This window comes from Neodiprion fabricii, chromosome 6, assembly GCF_021155785.1.
Source record: "Neodiprion fabricii isolate iyNeoFabr1 chromosome 6, iyNeoFabr1.1, whole genome shotgun sequence".
NCBI lineage: Eukaryota > Metazoa > Arthropoda > Insecta > Hymenoptera > Diprionidae > Neodiprion > Neodiprion fabricii.
In genome coordinates, this window is record NC_060244.1 from 29,661,545 (window position 1) to 29,683,009 (window position 21,465).

The 21,465-nt window shown below is 42.8% G+C and overlaps 3 protein-coding genes across 11 annotated transcripts in view; 1 reads left to right on the forward strand and 2 right to left on the reverse strand.

Annotated features, from left to right (window-relative positions):
* Nucleotides 1–20,362, reverse strand: LOC124185440 (polyadenylate-binding protein, cytoplasmic and nuclear-like). Of its 6 annotated transcripts, none has more exons than XM_046576225.1 (4): nucleotides 19,591–19,715; nucleotides 18,548–18,644; nucleotides 17,362–17,452; nucleotides 1–750 (listed from the first exon to the last, which is right to left on the reverse strand). In XM_046576225.1, the coding sequence occupies exons 1-4, from the start codon at nucleotides 19,620–19,622 to the stop codon at nucleotides 596–598; spliced, it is 375 nt and encodes a 124-aa protein (XP_046432181.1). In that variant the 5' UTR covers nucleotides 19,623–19,715; the 3' UTR covers nucleotides 1–595. The 6 variants fall into 6 exon arrangements, 4 of the variants coding, with proteins under 4 accessions (XP_046432181.1, XP_046432183.1, XP_046432182.1 ...); XM_046576227.1 differs by lacking the exons at nucleotides 1–750; nucleotides 19,591–19,715 and adding exons at nucleotides 15,747–16,027; nucleotides 19,728–20,362; XM_046576226.1 differs by lacking the exons at nucleotides 1–750; nucleotides 19,591–19,715 and adding exons at nucleotides 15,747–15,935; nucleotides 19,728–20,361.
* LOC124185438 overlaps nucleotides 12,722–21,465 on the forward strand; it is a 22,272-nt gene continuing 13,528 nt past the window's right edge. Inside the window, exons 1-2 of one of the 2 annotated variants that reach the window (XM_046576214.1) lie at nucleotides 12,722–12,748; nucleotides 16,463–16,590. In XM_046576214.1, the coding sequence (XP_046432170.1) occupies nucleotides 12,728–12,748; nucleotides 16,463–16,590 (149 nt within the window). In that variant the 5' untranslated portion in view covers nucleotides 12,722–12,727. Of the gene's footprint in view, nucleotides 12,749–16,462; nucleotides 16,591–21,465 lie in introns of those variants that run through there. The other variant, XM_046576217.1, reaches the window with a different exon arrangement.
* LOC124185435 (SEC23-interacting protein-like) overlaps nucleotides 20,495–21,465 on the reverse strand; it is a 15,256-nt gene continuing 14,285 nt past the window's right edge. For 2 of the 3 annotated variants that reach the window (XM_046576211.1, XM_046576210.1), the window contains exon 9: nucleotides 20,495–21,275. In XM_046576211.1, coding sequence (XP_046432167.1) covers nucleotides 20,978–21,275 — 298 coding nt within the window. In that variant the 3' untranslated portion in view covers nucleotides 20,495–20,977. The remainder of the gene's footprint in view (nucleotides 21,276–21,465) is intronic. The other variant, XR_006871392.1, reaches the window with a different exon arrangement.

Sequence of the window (21,465 nt, forward strand, 5' to 3'; positions counted from 1 at the left end):
ACCTTTGCTGTAGTAGTAAAAACATTTTCTTCTCCTGCTAAAATCTTGCTAAAACTGCAACGTCATTAAAATTTACTGCTTCAGCGAATTACTTTTTACCCTGGAATAGAAGAAACTGGCCAATCGTCGTCAAGTGTCTTTCCATGTCACTTTCGATGCCTCTTTTCGGCGGTTCAGAGGTCGGCGACGATCAGGTGCAGCTCGAAATGCCGGAGAGTTCGGCGACCCCGATTCGATGTTACATCTAAGAGGCCCCACCCAATTGAGGGCCCAGCAGCAGCGGGACTCTCACTCTCTCACCGCGCGAAGGCGTTTCGCCTCGGTGCATCAGCATCCTAATTAAACAAAGGAAATGACCCACCGCAGAACCGATGATTACCATGAATTCCTTCTCGGATGACACTCGGCTACTTTCTCCTGCCGGATCGCGGATGGACTCCTTCTCGGTCCCAGAATGTCCGGCGTGGGAGACGGGCCCCGACTTATTCATGACCCTCTTACGAACGTACTCGTGACCTTGGCCCACGTTCAGCAGAGACGCGGTTGACTTTAAACGGGCAAATTTGCTATCGGGCTGCCTGCTCGTACCATCTGGTCAAAATTTAGCCGCGATTTTGGCCAGTCGACTTTCGTTGGCACCTTTCTCATGCTCCTTACACTGCCAGTGATCCGACGATCCAGACGACGAGCGAGGATCGGTGTCAATCGGTAGATCGCTCTTCGAATTTCTCAATACCAATGTGCGCGGATCTGAAGTCAAATGAGGGAAGGATTCTTTTTTTTTTTTGAAACGCTAAAGGCCAGTCGTTTGGCCAGTTTTTGCGATGCAATCATTCATTCGATCATTATTATTTTTTTTTTTTTTATGTATATGTCAATGTATAATTTTTCTACGGGTATAACCGCAGTGGCACGGTATCATCTGGTTAGCCGCATCTTGTACAGCTAAAACTCGAGATGAGAATACGGGGAAAATTCCATGTATGAAAAATTGTTTTATTCCCTCGGGATAAGAACTGAGCGCAACGTGGGATGACCTTTTTTAATGAAGAGAAGTGCTTCCTTCCTCTTTCGCACTTCGTTCTCGTTTTAATATTCACCTTTCGAAAATAGAAAACGAGGCAAATCGAGTTGTACGGGATTCTCCAAATTATCAACATACATTTCGAAAGTAAACATGTAATACGATAGTCTTATTTTCGAAACGGGTATTTTTTTTTTATATTCTTTATAGATAAGTAAAATTCTTGTTTTTTTTTTTTTTCTTATTCCCCGACGGAACAAACTTGATGTTGAAATTTGTAAGGTGAGAAATAAGAGCCGTGTGAGGTCAGCCAGGGATGGATGGTTCGAAGCGGATCCACCACCGATCCAAGTTATTTCTCCATAGGCTATACTAACTCTCGGGCAAACATACCTACATGGAAACACAATATGCGACGGGATATTCGAGAGACGGGAGAATAATTCTCCGTCGAGGGGTGAGGTCTGAAAAAATGTAAATAAGAGAAGAAAGATAAAGAAAAATGGCGGGAGGTCGAGGGTTAGGATCGGGTGGCGGCATCGCGACTCCCGGATTTTTCTTTCCATTTTATCACGCGGCTGCTAGCCGGAAGCCCGAAGAGTCGTTCACGCGGAGTCGATACCCAGGCCGACGTCGAGGGTCTTCCTCCTCGTATATTCCGGCATCCCCGACAGCAATGTGTCCCACCACACCAGCGGAACCGCGTACTCGTCTGTGCAACTCACGGCACGGAAACCAGACCGTACCTACCCTACCATCCCCTTCGACTGGCCACCCTTCCGGCCTGAGGTCACCGCACCGATTTCCGGCTGGCTTGATGGGTTGATGGTTTGACGGATGTACGCCGAGTCTTTGCGATTCAACGGGAACATCGTTTTTGGGGTGAGTGAGTTTCCCGAGTTCTTGTAAATTATTGTTGAAAATTAAAAAACTAGGGTTGGGGTTCATACGAAGGGTTATAAATTGCTGGAGCCAAATTTCGCTGCTCATAAATTCGAGAAGTAAACGAATCTTGAAATCACCTGCAACGTTATGTATGCGTACCAATTTTCGTCGACTGATTATATTAGTATTCCGTGAAATTTTTCTAAACTTTGCCAAAGAATTTCTGCAGTTGTTTTAAATCCTGATGAAATCTTTAAAAATTCCAATCCAATCAGACAAATTGTCAAGACCAGTCTGGGGAAGCGATGAAACGATCTTAAAACGTGGCTGACAAGTGATAGCAATAATCTCAACTTACATAACTCATTTCAAAATCGTATGGATAAAATCAAGACACACACCCAACTTAATCTCCAAACGACCACTCGTGATAAACGCCTTAAAACGGTGGAGACGGTGACAATATAACCCCGTGTGTCACGTATAGAACGAGGCGATTCACCATGGAGCATGCAGTGCATGGAGCACCCTGAATAACAACAATGGAGGCGTATGATCTCGGGGTATAATATAAGCTGAGCGTTGCGACGTTGCAGCCGGGGGCATAAATCTTATCCTAGCGTAACGTAACTTTTCTTTTCGTTTCTTTCCTTTCCTTCCCTCTCCCCTTCTTCCTTTTTTACCGACAATCTTCCTCCTTCCTCTACGGTAAAGGCTCTACGATTATTACTAATTTATACTGGTGATAATTTTCGAGAAAACAAGTGTTTTCCATCGTATTTGAATCGATTGTATCAGATCTGTTGATATATGCTAATAGTAACGATAGTTAGTGTGAGTAGAAAAAAGCGGCGCTTTTACAACAGAACTAAAACTTTCTTGCGTAATGATTTTTATTAGACAGACTCATAAATAACTGCCACAGTCATCACAGTAGCACACTGAACATTAGTGATTAGATTGATTGATTGATCGGTAGCCGATTTATCACAGCATCGCTTGTTTGCAATTAAAGGTTTTCAACCGAGCAATAAATTACATGTTAAATCGCTAATTGCTTACGAACGATGCTGTGATAATTTAATTACTTATTCGATCCCAAATTGTGCGCCAATACTTTTTTCTTATCGCGCTACTGCATCGATCACTGTCGACTACGCACTAATCTAATAATTGCAAGTCACAAAGGTTCCCGAAAAGCCTCTTCCAAGGTAGGTGTACCAGTTATTGTCACGTTTAGACTCAATTATTGACCCTTTCATTTTCCAAAATTATAAATCAACGGCACAAATTGTGAACTTCTCGATGACTAAGGCCAATAAGAGGTTAGAGGCTTAGACACCGCAAATTTGGTATTTGGTAATTCTAAAACTAAGGATCAAACAGATACAACCAAAAAGGGACAGGGTCAATAACTGGTACACTTACCTTATTCACCAGCGTCGCTAAGTTAGCGATACGCAAGAAGATATTGAACACAATACTCGTCCATATCTAACCATCTTCTCTCTAACTGGGCATACGGTCATTTCCTGGCCGACAGCCCCGACTGCGGAAAGTAATCGAGCTTTGGCGCAAAACGAAAAATGGTTTTTCCTCAGCCAATAAATTTTTTCGGGACTTAATATTTTGAGGGTAACATCCCCCCAAAAAATCATCGAAATCGAAGGGGTGTGGACGACGAATCCGGCTTTTCTTAAATAATTTTTCTCCCACAACATTGGATAAGTTATCAAGGTGAAAGTCTGGTTCGACCGTCGTTCGAAACTTGTTTTAAAGCGAATAAATTATTCACCTTTGGATAGGTAAATTGTTCGAGAGGTACGGGCGTGTGTTCGAATGTGAGTAGTCGAGTACCGGGACGACCGCGATCATCTCGAGAAAGCGACCTTGTCGCCTGGGCCGAGTTGCACTTTCTATCGGAACCCGTTCCGCCTTCGTTCCGAGTGTCTTCAGCAATTCACTCGTCACACGCGTTTTCCCGCATGTCCGTCGCTCCGACGTCCCTACCGGTCCCGGGGAAACCGGAAGCTCAGGAATTCCTGCTCGCCCGGTGGACGGCGGTCGATCAATCCCCGCGTGACGTATCTGCCCGAGATCACCCTCCCGCCCACGCAATAAATTCCAGGTGAGTACCAGGCGACGCTCCGCGTACGTTACTCCGTGTACATTGCCCGCTGACGCGTAATACGTTTACCCGCGTTACGCATGCATATTCAGGACCGACAGTATGAATTACAATTTGTAATCGGCCCCAACGACAACCAGCTGTTGAAAACTCTCCCTCCAGGGAGGGGGAAAAAAAATTATCTCGGGATAAAAAGAGAAAAGTTTTTTTTTTTTTTTTGTTCTTTGAACGACAATCTTTGCGCAGATTTTGTATTCACGGATTATAAATACACGCGTTATATGTATGCATGTACGTACAAATGTCGTGGGTACAGAAGCTGTGAAAAAAATTCATTGAGAATCGTTCACCGAACAACAGTTATTGCCGAACAAGATATACTTTGCAGGTTTTGAACCCGGCAAAATGTGCAATACTCTATTTCATCCAATGAAACGCTTTAACCGTTACCTTCACTTTATTTATTTCTTTTATTTTGCAAACACAAACGCAGAGGAAGGATATTACGAGTACATTTCTCGACTGCCAGTGATGCGGCAAGTGGATTACAGGCTAGGCGAGCCGAGGATGGGATCTTCGACCTCGTCACCTGGCTCAGTCCACTTCTATTTGTTTGTTTTTTCCATCCGTTTTTCTTCTTTTCTTTCTTCATATAAAAATTTCCTTTTTTTTTTCTCATCTCTCTTTTTCTCCGTTTCTATCTGAACCTCGATAACCCTGATCGTTAATGTTACTTCCTAGCAGCGTGGACCACTTTCTTGCATACGCTAGCGAAACGCGGTGTGCAGGTAGGGGCAGACCGACCCCGCGTTTACGGTTTCTGACACACTGCCCGGGGCCCTTGGCGGCCCAGATACGGACTGGCCCAAATATTCGATGAATTTCATACGCACGATGCGACACGGACATCAGGACCGGGTCTCCCATACTCGACACTGGCTCAAGCTCCGGTCATTTCCACTTAAATACGATGTTTTTGTTTGTTTGTTCGCCTCTTCTTTTCTCTCACTAAACGTTTTGCTCAGCCGTAAAAACAAACTCATCAAACAAACGATTGCGAACCGAACATCGTCAAAGATTTTGAACTCGGCATCACCACTCCTCGAGCATTACTTAGACATGTGAATGAGAACGGAGACTGGGCTCCTAATTAAACTAATCGTACGTATTGGCAATAAGCTTTTCGCACCCATCACCCACTTTTCTTCTATCAAGGGGAGCCACTTGCCTCTATTCGGAAACTCGAAAGTCGGACCTACGACGGTGAAATTGATCCACGATCTTAAAATGTAGGGAGATTTAGATCTGCCGGGTGACATTTACAATGTAGCTCGATCAGCAGCATTCGAACAAAGAGGTATCGGATAGGTTTGAAAGTTCGAGGGGCGAACAGAGGTGTGCTCCATCAGCGAGGTATTTTTGCGAGTCTTTTTTTCTGCCGCAGCGCCGCGTGGAGAAAGTGAAGCGCGTGACGGTGAAGAGATTGCAAAGAGGCAGCAACAGGGAGGGAGACAGGGTGCAGGTGCAACGGGTTACCAAAGCCCAACCGGTGTTCACGAGATGTGTATTTTGCATTATAATATTTTAATTGAACGGAGCGAAGCAATTACTGGAATAACTAATTGCGAGATATTTCCCGAGTCGGAGGATCTGCTACAGCGTACATATTATACTTGTAGAGAACTCGATTCAGCTGCACAGCCTTCGGCGGGATCGCTGTGGAACACCGTGCAGCTGCCGGCAGGAAAATAAGACTATTGCTTTATCAGAAGACGGGTCTCGTCTCTCGTCTCTGGTCTTGTCGCTACGGGGCAACCCGCCGAAGAAGAAGAAGAGGGAGAAATGGAGCGGAGGAAGGACCTGAGGGAGAACCCAGGAACGAGCTGGAGGGGAAAACAAAGAGCGAAGTAGAAGAGACGTGCAGTCTGGATACCAAAGATTCCTCCGAAGATTGCAAAGGAAATCTCGCTGCAGTGACAGACTTGAAAAGTTCAACCATCTCGCCCTGTCTCTCCACCCCTAACTCACCTCGCAAGTTCCGCCAACCTGAAGCCGACCTCCCTGCCTCTCAACCCACCCTGCAGCTAGCTAACGCCAGTCAACCTATCTTCCATCTAACTCCGCCGGGGAGGAAAACGTAAGCCAATAGAAGCCCCAATTCACCAGCGAAAACCCCGCGGAATTCCGTCACGGTTTCGCTCTCTCAGTTTTTCCCTAATTTAATCGCCGAATTTTTCACATCCTTAACGCACCGATCGATCAACATCGGAGAATCACTAAATTATGAGGTTTAACGTCTTTCACTCAACACTCGACAGCTGCTGATCCGTCTTGCCAAAATTAATCCTATCTATGGTCGTATAGTCGCGATTTTCAAATTTCCGCCCGGCGACTTAATCGAGTGATCCTTCTACCATCCAAGGAGACTTTTCGGACGGCTATTTATACCCCCCAACATCGAAACTTCCGCCTCGCTTCTGGCACGATAGATTGAATTTTCCGCGTGTAAACGGCGAGAGTTTCGCGAAAGAATTCTTCTCAATTTATATTTTTTCTCGTTGTTTTCTGATTATTTGGCAAAATTGGAAAAGAATTTTGACTGTAGCATACTTTTGGTATAATAGAAATTTCACTCGCGGACTAAATTATCGTAGTATCTTTCTCTTCGACCGGAAATCACAGGATTAAGTTGAAACGAGTCACCGCACCGTTATAATTTCGTTGATTCGAAACGCGGAGACCGAGGGAAAAGTTGACCTCCGCGGCATTAAACTTGATCAATTTTACAGACAAACGCGTGCCGGGTTTAGAATCTAGGAAACTGGCTGCTCCGCTGATCGCGGGTACACGCATACCTACACTCGACAAACCCATACAATACAAACAGGTAGGTAAAAGGCGTGTCGCCGGCGGGGAGCCATAACCGAGGAAAGTATGCAGATCGCGAATATGAGCCACGCCGAGGAAACGTCGATGCGAAAGCCACGGAGCTGGGCTCCTGGCTGGATGGAGTCGGCTAGGTCAAGGCTAGGCAGAACTCCGTTCGTCGGTTTACGCGTGTGTATAGCACGCCGAATTACGTGTGTGCACGGTCTTCTTAAGCATTGGATACACGCGTACCCCACAGAGCTGCAGAGGTATAAAAAAAGAAAGTCGACAAAGTCGGCACTTTGCGTATTCGTCTGATTGTGAGCTATTTGTTTTAGTCAAATTTCGTAGGTGCGGGTTACACGCTTCTTACTCTTCGCGTGCGTGCACGCGTGCGTTCGTTTTGTACATTGGTCGAGACCGCGTGATGTTCAAACACGAGGTGCACACCTTGTATGTACGGCACAGCGAAACCTGCGGTACTATACCGTATACTCGTATTTACTCGTATTCACACGCTGGTGGAAGGAATGCCGCGGACTGGGGCAAAAATCTGTGTCAATGGAGGCATTTGCATGGCCGTGATAATTGGCGCTGCCTTATACAAGTGCCTCGCTCGCCGCCTCTCGACTCTGCGCCGAGCATGTCATCAAATCGTTAACGCCGGGCGAGAAAAGGAGATCCCTTCATGATCGCGTCGAGGTAATCAGACTCCAAGATCGCGGTCCGTAGACGGCTAAACATCGGCTCAGCAATTTTGCACTTTGGATCCGTCGAGTGGCTGTGGAAAATTGCGATGTCTAGGAACTGTAAGCAAACGACGAGTCGAGTCAAAGATCATTGAAATTATTTACACGGTGAATGTTTATCGTGAAACGTGAAAATTATCAGGTTCTTAAGCTTCTTTGAAATTTCTCTTCGCATGGAAATCAGCTGCAGCAAATTACACGGTCGACACAAAAGCGAGAAAGTATTTTCTCCTTCGGGAATTTCAAACGAAACTCTCGACCCGCCCCGCGGACATACGTCATTACGATTCTGGCATACACCCTGGCCGCTTAATAAGGGGCGAATACCGGCGTGTAGGGGCATTATCACACCTGCCACCTGCATAATATTCCAGACTGGGTATTATCAGGCCCCGGGGCTGTAACCTGTAACTGGTGACAAGGTATATCCCCGTAGGTTGATAGAGGGATTTCCGGTCGGCGTATGCGCGCAACGTGTATGTACGAATGGTAAAACCGATCGACGAGAGTTATCTTCATCCGCGATAAGCTGTGATTGCTGGCTTAGGCGCCTCATTTGATTCCAGATATTGCCGCGAGGTTGCCGGGTGTACATGCAGCGGGACAAAATTTTATTACACCTGCACTCCTCTCCGGGTTCGCACACACGCGTTGCCAGCTTACGCCCGTTCTGCAACCCCGGCACCGGCTATAATTGGGAGCTGTGAGACTGACCGGCGATTATGCGCAGATATAATGTACAGCGTGCGAATACCGGCTACTAGAGAGAATCTGATTTTAACGTTCGATCAGCCGGAAAACTTGGATCGGCCAATTATGACGGCAATTTGAATTTGTGCCTGCACACGGATATTTTCGCTAATGAACGGTGTGAAATTTTCGTTGAGAGGAGTAAAATAAAAATTTGGTTTAGGCAAAATTTGAAATTCGTACGTAAGAGACGTCGCAATTATTTCCGTAACACCGGCTGTTCAAAACCCGGTTCTTTATCCCGGTATAGAGGTGAAAATAACGTCGTGCATCTGTTACATTCCCCGCGGAAATTAAGTCAACTCGTTTTCGATTATACGTATATAATGCAGTGTCCGGGTGATTAACGTTACGATTTTAATGCTCTTGGATTTACTCTCTAATTAACGTAACACGACTGTTGTTACGCGACTCGTGTAATGCCATCATTCGCCAATTGAAAGGCTGAGGATTATTCGGGGATTACAAGCGAAAGGAAAAACGGCTGTATAATAATGTGGGAGATATATTCCGTTATACGTTATATATTCGCGTCGACGATTTCATCCCAGAAGCCAAGTATTCGTCGATTCTAGAACTCTCTCAAGAAACTCGGAGTGTGATAAGATCCTTATAATCGGAATTAAGCTCCTTTGTCAAATCGCAGAATAATTTTGCAATTCGCTCGAGTGACTCACTGCGTGAAGGAATTAAGAACATGGAAATGCTTAATGTCGTTTTATCTTCGCGGAATTAGAAGATAAGATTTCGAGAACGCCCCTTATCCGAGTTTTGCATGAAATTGAATAAGGCCTTACTCTGGAATACCCCAATTCTTCGATACCATCTCGGATGGATCTTGTTTATTGTCGAGTGTATCAGACACAGGTTGAGTTTGGGGCGATAAAAATGTTCGATACGATTTCAAGTGACCGTTACAACTTCGGTTTTTCGACTAAATATACTTGAGAGTTCCATATCGGGCCAATGTCGTTCAGACAAATAAGCTCTGCACGGATAAACCGTTTTTTCAATCATATCTCGGATCAAGAATCAACGAATCGTTAAAAACACTCGGAGTTGCCATATCTACGAAATTACATCGATGACGAAAATGACGCGTGAATATTTCCCGCAGCTCAAACAGTGCCTGTAAAAAAACAGTCTCAGCCCGGGCTTAATCGCTTCCAAGAGATAAAAGTCGATCATCCATCAGCGTTTATTCAATCGTATCTCGGATTGAGAATTAACGGATCAATCAAAACACTCAAAGCTCTCCATATCTAAGAAACTACATCGATGACGAAAATGACGCATGAATAATTTCCCGCAGCATAAAGAGTGCTGTCGTAAAAAATCAGCTTAGCCCGGGTCTGATTGCTTCCAAGAGTTTAAAATCGATCATCCACCGACTAAATTGGAACTTTTATTTGTTACTCTCTACAGAAACTGAAATCCGTTTCCCCGAGCAGAGAACGAGAGCTGGGATGGGGAAATCATAATTGACTCACCGGCGTACAAAGTCGCTAATTAATATTCCTCCGAGATATCGACAGCTTTCGACGCGGTGCTGAAACAGGGTTGGAAAATTCACTTTACCTTGGAACGAAGGTTTGGGCCGCGACGTGGGGGCGAACGAAAATAATACTAATAACCGTGACACAGCGGCGATAAATCGACGCGCGTAAAGAAATTTGGAGAGAAAAAAAGTGTAACAACGTGCCAATTTGCATATTTAACGAAACCCACGCCGGTCCCTCTTCCAATCAGCCTGTCAAGCTCGCGGATGCGACGTGCCGTCAGGGTCGAACTGTACCTACCTATAGAGTGATTCAGATGCGACAGACACGTACTTTTCCGGGGCGGGGTTGAAATTCCGAATTTTAAAAGTTCCGACAGCTCCGAATTGCCAATTTTTTGGTGGCAAAATGTGAACTAAAGAAACAAAACTTTGACGAAGTATCAAAGTTTTGAATGGTCAAAGTCCGCTCAAAGGTCAAGTCAATGCAAAATTACGAAAGGGCATAACTCCGACAAGTGAAAGATTCGAAAGTGTAAGAATGAAAAAATTTACGAATCTGAAATATTGAAATTCCGAACGATCGAAGATTTTCAGTTCTATGAATTTCTGGCTAGATGCAATTTCACCACCTTGATCTTTCTTCGTTTGGGATTTTCGATATTTTTGCTTTCGGAATCCTGACAATTCTGATCTTCGGATTTTCCAATGTTTTACACCCACTCGTTGAGTAAACTACGCTGTCTGAGTATATTTTAACTTTTGGAATATTAATCGATCGAAACTTTATTTTTCACAATTTTGCTCCGTCGGAACTTTGCTCTATCGTAACTTGAATATTCGGAATCTTGCATTTCGGAACTTGAAGCCGTCGGCTTTCCGACCATTCGAAACTTTGTGGTTTCTTCAATGTTTGATTTCTTTATTTCAAGTTTCGCCACGAAATAATTCGGAATTAGGCGCCTTCGGAACTTTTCAAATTCGAAACTTCAACCCCGCCTCACTTTTCCAAATCAGCAAAGAATGTCTTATGTAATATTTATGCGCGCGCACATATTAACTTATACATGAAAGAACGTTGTTATTTTGGAAGCTTTCAGGATCTTCAATCCCCTCAGGTTTCACCTCAGATCGCCCTGTAGATACGCTTCAGTGTACACCCGCAGATTTCAGACACGGTAGATACGTCACAGGAACGTGACGCAGCCGACGCGCCGCAATCTGGAGAACGCATCTATGGGTTGTTACGTGCTCATTACATTACGTACTGCATCATAGATTAGTCCGTAACTCACAGTTAATAACTGGCAATAAGGCTTTTGCGTAGAAATTGCGCTACGCAAATCGTTGTGGGTTTTTCAATGGGAAAAATTATTGACCGAGAAACGGCGCGTCTCTTACGCAAACTCTGCAGCAACGGGAAATTTCGCACCCCGGTCTCTCTGGCTCACGATGGTTTTCTCTCTCTCTCTCTCTCTCTCTCGCTCTATAATTGCTCGCGATTAGGTTGTCGATTAGAGAGTGGGAGGGAGGCGGCTGCGAGGTGCCCGGGGAATACAACAACGCCATAAATCAAGCTGCCTGCTGGATTGAAGAGCGAGAGAGAGAGAGTGGGAGAGGGGTATGGAGAGAGGCGAGAAAAACGTTGAAACAGAAATAAAGAAAATTTGAAAATAAAACGGGGAAAAAAAATGGGAAAAACGAAACAGCGAAGAGGGTGAAGTACAGAAAAAAGGTCGTTCAGGAGCAGATTTGGAACGAGGCCAGTGTGCCGACGCCGCGAGATCGGCTCGTGCTGCACCACCAACTTTTTCCCTCCGCTCCCCTATGGCTTTTCGATTCACCTCGTAAATCTCGTTACCGCAAATAGTTCATAAATAAAAGGCGTGGCGCAGCCCGCGCTCAACTTGAGTGAGAAAATGCGCCTGCAAAGCCCGCAAGCTCGATCCCGCGGTGCATCCGCATGATCTGCATCTGGACTGCGGTGAAGGATTTTTCAACCCCCGTCGACTGGTTTTTTTTTTTTTCTATCGTTTTTACTCTCTGAACAATATCGATAATTATTATTCAGGCTTATATTCTCAGGTCATGCAAGCTCGTTGTAACGGAACGTACAAATTAGTGTCTGGAAAAATCTTGAAACGATAGACGAAATCTTGGATCAGTACACAAAAACATTTTCATACCTCGAATTCGGTTTTTCAATGCATATTAAATAATTATCTAGTTTACGATACAGAGATAATTTTTTCTATGAAAACGATTGCCGCTATTTATTTTATAGAATTATTCTCACACAGCGAGAAAAACGAAAAGTTTAAAGAAATAAACTCAATTTCTGAGACATATCCAAAAAAATCTAAAAAAAATCATCCTAAAAGTGTTTCTTTGCTCAAATAAAGGCATTGTGCATTGATATTTTAACTTTGAAGTGAACGAGTTATACTAATCGCATGATCCGTCAATGATACAGAAAATTCGAGTACGTACGTCGAGTATCACAGCAATTATCTGATTATCTGATATTATCTGATTAACGATACAAATATCATGTATAGAAACTGTAATTGAGATTGCAGATTGCATCTACAAGGTTGCAAAAACTCTGACTGATAGTCCGAGCAGTTCTCTAAGTACCTAATAGTATAGTTCGTTGCTTTTGTTGGCTTGGGGTGCTTGACGACGTGACTCGGTTTTTTTCCTCGCGTATCGCGTGACTGCGATTAAACTACAAGGTATTCGATACCCGTACGTAAATATAATAGGCAAATATGTACCCAACTGTACTTCACCGGCTACCCTGCGATGCGTATACGTTTATACGTATGTGTCTACACGCCGAGAGTGTATGTATAAACTCTATAACCCAGGCACCGGTAAATTGGTTCAATTTCATTTATATTTATTTAGCGATTTACTTTTTGTCTAGTTCCGTAATTTCTGGTTGTTTTTTTTTTTTTTTTTCTTCTTGCTTACTACTTTTTTTCATGTGTAACATACTGTGCACAAAATCGTGTAAAATTTCACCTCTTCGACTCTCTACGTTTGTAAATTTTCCCGACTGATTGTGAGGACAATGCTTTGTTAACCCTAATTGGTCACGCTTCGGTAGAATCGCGTAACCGTCGCACAGGGTGAAATTAAACCCAGCTCCAAACAAGCAATATTCTGCTTCAACGATGAGTTCTAAAAATCTAAAAGAACATATCTAGGTATTGTTTAAGGATCGCGGAAGGAGTTTTCTCGGTTTTCCTAACCAAAGTTAAGGTACTAAGGGACTCTACGAGGAGTTTGAAAAATGTTTAGGGTGATATTCACCCCAAGTGACCAATTAGGGTTAATAATATCTGCAAAAGAAAGAAGCTGTACCTAGTTTTATCAATCTTGTCCTCTTAATTTGATTAAAAAATTAAACAGACCAAATATTATTCAAAGCGTCAGCTGGTTTTGGTTAGAAAAAAATCGTTGAAAACTCTAGGTTGTTTCGTACTGAATTTAGTAACAAGAACCGTCTTTTTCGCCGTGCTGCTGAAAAATGTTTGGACAAAACTGAAAACAAAACAAAATGATGGAAGAGGAAGAGGAAGAGGAAAAGGTCAGACTCGTCGGCTCGAGCGGTGAATCTGGATAACGCTGGTAGCAATCCGAGAAACTTGGAACGCGAACCCTCCAATTTAGTGAGTAATTTTGGCTCGCCGCTATCCCAGCACGCGAACCAAAGTCCGTCCGCAAGCCCTCGGATCAGTTCTGCATACGCGAATACATCGGAAGGAAGCAGTTGCATTTTATTGTTGGTTTTGATTTGCGAGGCATACGCGGATGTGTGCGGAAAGATAGGCGCCCCCGAAACATGTCGCCTGAATATCTGCCAGATAAGACGGGGAATTCCTCTGGGACTTCTTTTCCACCAGCTTGGCTCGGGATTCCGGGAAAAGACTCCGCAGGTCTCGATCCGGCCGTCCTCACCTTGGGCGTCTGGCCTTATTCCAAGAGTTCATACGAAGAATACTCGCCGCTCCTGCATAATCCTAGACCAACCGATTCCCGGGCGATGCGTGTTAATGCGTGCCGATTTCATTCGCCGATTGATATCCGCGTTTTCACTTCCTCGCGTGCACTCATCCTTCCGGCTCGTGTCGTTTAATGTCTTGTTGTACGCGTGCCAGATGACGAATTCGTCCTCGGTGAAAATTTCTCTTACTCAAAACCGCGCGCTATTGTCTCGAACAATTTCTTTCCGACGTCACGTGAGTTGCGTATTTCAATTCGGCATCGTCGCAATTATGTTGCAAAAGTTTTCAACGTGTCTTTTGAAGTAATAATCGAGGCGTTATTTATTTATGTTTTTTCTCCCTCTTTCTCTGTATGAAAAATTCATACTCGAAACGATAATTCAAAAAATTTTCAACTTTCTTGGAGTAAACTTGGCCAAAGAAAAGACTTCATCACCGAGATAGGAAAGTATAAAATTTTTACTTTAATACTAAATTATACATACATCGTGTCAAACTAAAAAAAAAAAACTACAAAATGCACATCAAATTTAAGGTGTCGATGCATAAACCTACACAGCGCATGAGTTCCGTGTCAATTCCGTAATGCGAGTGTGTCCAATTAAAACCTGTCGTTTCGAGTATATACGTGTACATTGGAATGAATATAACCGTTACGTTTACCTGCACATGCTCGGTCTTGCGATCGTAATAATATAACGATCAATTAACGGTCTTTCCCCAATTACCTAAAACGTTCACGCAAACATTGTGGCCTGTCGATGCAAAATTTTTTACCAACACTACTACGCTCGTCAATAGAAAAGGTAAGGCGATTTGAGATTGAAGAAATAATTGCCTGCTTGCGATTTAGGAACAAAAATTTGAATTAGAAAAAAAATAAATAAATAATAATAATAATATAGAGAGAAGCACATATTTCGTCGTAAACCACGTAGTTTTCACGAGGGACATCAAAGCTCGATGAGTATCCACCACCGGTCGGACATCCTAGTAAACAGGTAGCCAGGAAATAGCCTATCAAGCCAAAGTACCGGCTGGTCTAACCCTTTCTTCATTGCCTGTTTTTGTTTTTTTCTTTCTCTACCTTTTTTCTTTATTGCTCGTTCCTTTTTACCCTGAACAAACACGTTTCCCTTGTTATTGAATGTGCATAAAATATGAACCACCTTCATTACCAGTGCGCTACTCACACGCTATTGTAGCATCTATAAATATTTTATTCGCGTACGTAGTATGTACACCTCCGCCTGCCTATAATGCCTGACATACCTTCGCGAGGGATTATGGAAAAAGGTAGGGTGAATTAGTCAACAAAAGGTTTCCGGCGGTATGAAAACCGTAAATCTTTTACGACTTAATTCCGTTTTATTTCTCTTTTTCTTCATTTATTTTCAAGTAATTCATCTCATTTTACGTACACACGCGTACATCGCGTAGGTTTATGTTTATACCTCACTCCGCGTCCTTTCTAGGGACGGTATATCAAACTACGACGAAACGACGAAAGATTATACGATAGCGTAACGCGAGCCATTTTCACGTTTCTGCAATCTCGCATTTCTGTCATATGCATACCTCTGAGAAATCCACGCTGCAACTACATTCGTCATTTTGGATTTTATTTTATTTTACTTTTATCGACGCACGACTCCAGTTATCGTGTCACGTATTTCCATTGTTCGAATTCCACGATGAAATTTTTTACAGATCTAAGCGCTTTGCATAATCCGCAAATTATTCGTCGTTATACGTACTGAAATTAACACCGTACCTTTGTACGGGTTCACAATGTGTCAATGTGCATAAAATTAAACCGATACTTACCTAATTTCCGTGTCGTACCGCGCCTCGAGTTCTTTTTTTTTTTTTTTTTGAAACAGTTCACGTAACGTCTGGCGAGTTTTGTTACACGCGTTCCCAGGCAGAGGAAGAATTATCTTTCGTTAAAATCTTCGTATTTGTTAACTTCTTTGTGTTTAGTTTCATTTCCCAAATAGCTGTGCGATGTAGTCACGATCTGGAACCACCTTCGTGAAACGTTCCGACCGTATAATTCTACACACGAGATTAGGATCATCACCTACGTGTGTATGTCGTTGTGTTCCCGCTCTGTTGAAGCGGCAAATATGTAATCACGCAGGTACAGTTGGCATTGTGAATAATTGTGAAACGCAACGAGTACACAGCAGATACGGCATTCTTGGTGGCCGTGAAAAGTAATACCTCTAACGTATAGGGAAAATTCGTCCAAAGAGTCTTGAACACAACTGTGAGATTTCATTTTCCTTACGACTTTTGCATTATTTTGGAAGAAGATAAATACACATGAATCGCAAATAAGCTTAACAACATCCAGGTATCACAGCCACCGAGAGAATGCGGCACTGGTCACAGTTAGTTGTGCACTAATCTCCTTGATACATAGATATATTTACACCATATTTTATAATGTGAAAAAGCTTAGGTAAACGGTTATGAGAAGATGTATAAAATGTAATTTGATGAAAAGATTTTCACCTCGCAGTATCTTTATGTTCTCTGTAGAAACCGAGGCATTTGACCCGGAGCAGGTCCGGGTTTGTGCGAGGATTATGCGGGACTTTATCTTACGTACCAAGTACAGGGGACACAGGAGCAGATGCGGATTTTCATTCAGTCTCGACGGGGAAAATGTGAGTTTGTATATACATACATATAATACACGTAATAATAAGGGTAGCGAACGAGGGACAAAATGCGAGAGGCATATGGCGGAGGGAACGGAGGGAGGGGGGGGGGGGGGGGGGGGGGGCAATAAACGAACCTTATTCTTACCCTTGATTCCTGATTTGTCAAGAAAAACGGAGCCAGATGAAATTCAGGTGTATATTGGTGTACCGAAAGGCTGCGAACGAACAGCAAAAAATGAACAAACAAATAAAAAGAGGGAGAAAGAAAGAAGTGAGGAAAACTGGAAACGTTGGAATAAGTGAGAGAGTGTCGAGTGCAAAAAATTGACGTGCCAGAGATAAAAATACCTTTGCTTCTTCGGTTGAAGCGATCGGTTTCACCTCGGTGACCGATGTCGCTGCAGAGAATCTTCGAGATCGAGCTGAGAAATTCAAAATTTCCTGGTTTCAAGGCAAAGTTTGCCTGGTATCGAGGAGGTAAAAAAATAACCGCTCTTGCGCGAGGTGACAAAAAATAAGTAAAAAAAACACCTGAAATCGTACGAATTCTAAATTGCCACGTTCCTGGAAGGAGGAGGCCTGCTTCTTCAAGCGGGAGGAAAGCGTAAAAGCAGGAAACGTGAGTCGAGATCGAGCGAGAGTATATAAGACGGGACATACGATGCAGCGTACTGTACAAAACAGGACATGCGGCGTAGAAAACGAAATGAAAAGTATACTGTATATCCACAGAGATTATACAGTTACACGAATCAAGGAGAAAAGTGTACAAACCTGATCCGCGTGGATGCGCGCGCGCACTTTTTGCTACTCGTGCGCATCGCGCCGACGCCTGCGCTAAGATTTTCTGCGACCTCGTGCGTTTCTGAAAAACATTATACAATATCATAGTCAGCGATTTGTTGCGCGCGCGTTTTCCTCTGCTTCACATTTTTCTACCAAAATTTTTTTCACCAATTTACATTTTCCCCGATAAGTATCGTTGATTTCTCTGAATCGGTTACCAACGATATTATAAGAGCTAAATATTAAACCACGTTACGTTCGGATATTCGAACAACTACGTGGCCATTTTTACTATATACATTTGCGATATTTATAACTTTGCATAATCGAGTAGAGAAGAATGCAAATGTGATCCGCGAATTAAATACGTTGCAACGCCTGTGGATATAATAATGAATATAATTAGAATGTTTGCTCCACGTGGAAATCCGCGATAAATTTCACTGAAATATTAGATACAATTACTCGTATAAAGTAATAATAGAAAAGGAAGTACAAGAAGAATTATTTTTTAAACTCTCTCAATTGTAGAAACTACAGTTCGCGTTCGTTAACTTTCATTTGTACATACTTTTTAAGTATTTTCGTTCGTTATTCGCCTTCTCAAATGCCCCGCATTACTCAACGCTATCGTACAATTAGTTGGAATAATGTATTCCTTGAGCCCACGATAGACTAAATGCAGTACAGTACGATAATAATTGATGTGCTTTACCCGGTAATAATTTGTCGAGTGAGTATCGCTACGCGTAAGTGGACGTTATTGTTAGCACGGTATGAGTAACTCGGGCTCAGCGACGAATTCGATAACGAAGATCGTTGATTGCCGGTGCGGGTATAACTTATAAATAAATAGCGGGATCGTTATCACTGGACAAACGTATTATTGCCGGCTCGGTTTGAAAAGACCTACGTTCAAAGATACGGCAGCCATGAATTTGAGCAAGTTTTTATTTTGTCCATAACTCAAACTATTCTCCCGGTTCCTTATCTCAGTTGAAGAAATCCAAGAATTGTTTCCATAGAATTATCAAACCGCAAAGTTCTTTATTTTCTCGAATTATAACCCCGCCCTGCAATTATGGTTCATCGTCAGTGATTTAAAAGGCATTCGGGACGGTAAATTTTTCGCCAAACTGAGACGTAATTTTTCTGATCATTCGAATTCTCTTACCTCTCTGATGACTTTGCATCCCCTGACATTCCCAATTTGTGAGAATAGGGCGCAGAGCAAATCCTCCGAAACGGAATAGTCGAGATTCCCAACGTATCTGTGGGCGAAAAGCAAAGGAGACAGGGCTCGTTTAGGTACAGCACGCAAATATCAAATCGTGCGGGGGCTGGCTGCCGCAATAAAAACCTGTTACACGGGTGGGCGCTTGATTCTTGCCTCGTCTATTCAGACGTCGAAATAATAATGAAAAAGAAAAAGGAACTGAGTGATTACATTCATTTGTGAGAGAAAAAATATGAAACGCGAGTAAGTAATTGCCTTACATCAAATTTATGTATAAAATGAATTTTGTTTCTCTGTTTATTTTGGCAACTTTTTCAATCGCGTCCTTCACTTTTTATACATAAATCTTGACGCTTTGAACGTATTCGCCCACAAAAGTAGTAAAAAATTATAAACTGCAAGTAATACAAACATGCAGGTTCGAGGCGGATTGTCAGCGTTCAAGATTGCAGAAAGATGAAGTGCGCGCACGTTGATATCATCGATTACAGATATATATATCTAGAATGTAATTATTTACACATTTGAATTTAATCAAGCGGCTAATCAAAAGCTGTGTAAGCAGAAGAAAGAAAACCTTTTACGGCAATCTTTGATAAAGTAAGCCCAAGTAAATATAATTTCGTATTATGAATATAAATTTAACGAAAGATGCCTTGCTTTCAATATTGATAAATCCTTTGTCGCGATCTTCCGCCGCTTGATAGCTGCTAGCTGGGTTTTATCTGTTCAAGTGTCGTAAATGAAGCTCGACATGCTCGGCTCAAAGATAGATTAAATTTCTGGAAATTCCTATTAGAACGGGCACGTGAAGCGATAAGGAAAGAAGGAACCTGTTTGCTTCGAATTATAGTTGAAAAAAATAATCAGAAGCATTAAGATCTCGCATGCAGCTGCTCGATAGGTCGAAGCATCGAAAGAAGTAACGGTGATCAGGAATTTATTAAAAAAAAAAAGAACTCATCGTCGATTATACTCACAGCGTTTTCAGCGTTGTTTCGCCCGCCTGCATCTCGGCCGTGTTACGTTAACCGCGATCTACTGCTTAATTCCGTTGTATGCGCGCACATTCGCGTCTCAACTAGCTGTTACATAAAGTAATTTTATTTAAATTTACCTTTGTGTGCGGCACCGCGGCCAAGAAACCGCGACAACGACGCCGGCGGCGGCGACGAACTCTTCGAAGTGCACATGTAGGTACATATAACGACAGCCGGTGCAGCGGGTCGAGAGGAGAGGAGAGGAAGAGAATAGAGAGAGAGTAATAGAGGAATACAAAGAGGAATAGAAGGAGAGAGAAACGAGGACAGGGAGGAAAAGGGCGGACGTGTTTCAACCGCTTCGAAAGCTCGAAAATTCCTCGGCGCTTGCGCGAACTGCGCGCGCGTGCTAAATTGCCAATTGCGCGGTAAAATTCTCCGCACGAGGTGCTTCAATCCGGGAACTAAAAGAGCAACGAAGATATCTGTCAATCATTGGTTATCCGCGACGTAGGATGGTTTATTTTACCCTTTCTATACAGCAGAATTAACGACAGGAAACGGCTGATCGCAAATATTCGATATGAGGAAAAAACCAAGCACGGTATCGTCTCTCGCTGAATTTGTCATCGCGTTGGACTAACGCTAAATAGACCCGAATTATCGTTTTTCATCGTGTACGAGAGTCGGAATTGTTGCTGTAACATATGTCCAATTAAAAATTGAAACAATATTGTTAACAAGTCATGGAAAGGACAAATCTGTGGAAATCAATTCTTAGAAGAATATCAATTTATTAAAATACACAAATAATCTGTATCCGGATTTTAATAAATATTAATATAGTATTTTATTCGTATATCTAGATATTTATATTTTACAAAAAAAAAAAAAGGAAGAAAAATAGTTTTTTGATTATGTTATTCAATATATACATATTTTGAAACCACTTGAGAGAAAAAAAGAAACATTAGTAGAATGAGAACATATTTGAAAGAAATAAAAAGTTTATACATGGTGAAGACGATGTGGCGAATAGCTCAGCGATAGGAAACTAAAAAATAAGAGAAATACGTACAGGCAAAAAGACAAGAAAAACCAAAAAGTACCTCGAGTTGTTCTTGGTCGCAAAAATTGAAAATTATATCGCGTAGGTACCTTCGTTGAAAGTTGTGAATAATGTTTTGATTGCGCAAAAGGCATTTCGTTAAACTTTCGATACTGTATATATTCGGCATATAATTCTACTGTCATTTGTCATCTTCTTTCGCTCCTTGTTCTACTTCTCCTTCTTTGCCTTCTCGTTCTACGTGTTCGTGAAACAATCGGAGCGTCAAACTAGTTGAGCGAGTATTTGATCGCGGTGTTTGGCGGCAAAGGTATCGGATCACGACTTTCGAAGGAATCCGGTAGTGGGTGGAGGTCCCACAGGCCTCTCGCTTATCGGAGCTGTCGGATCCATTCCCATTACAACCGGTGTACTTTTACCGTCGAAACTAGACTCAGCGACGGCTGACGTGCCGGGATTGCTCGTGTAGGCGGGCTGATTTGCTCGCGGCATAACAACCGTCGACAGCGGTGCTCTCTCTATTGTCAATGTTTGCTGAGGCAGCTGTGCGTCGCTTTGAATTCCCATCGAGCCGTATATCTCCTTCAGCATCATCAGCATCGTGTCCTCCGATTCCCTGAATCATAAATCACATGGTTATTAACATTTTGCGGAACCGAGTTTGACGTTAAAAATTTTTAGAGATCGGTACACGGCGTGCCGTTCGAAAAGAGGAAATTTGTTGGATTTGCTTTCACTTTTTATCCATTTTATCTTCATTTTCTCATTTTCAATAACATTCACACGCGCCAGCAGCTGCTTCTATT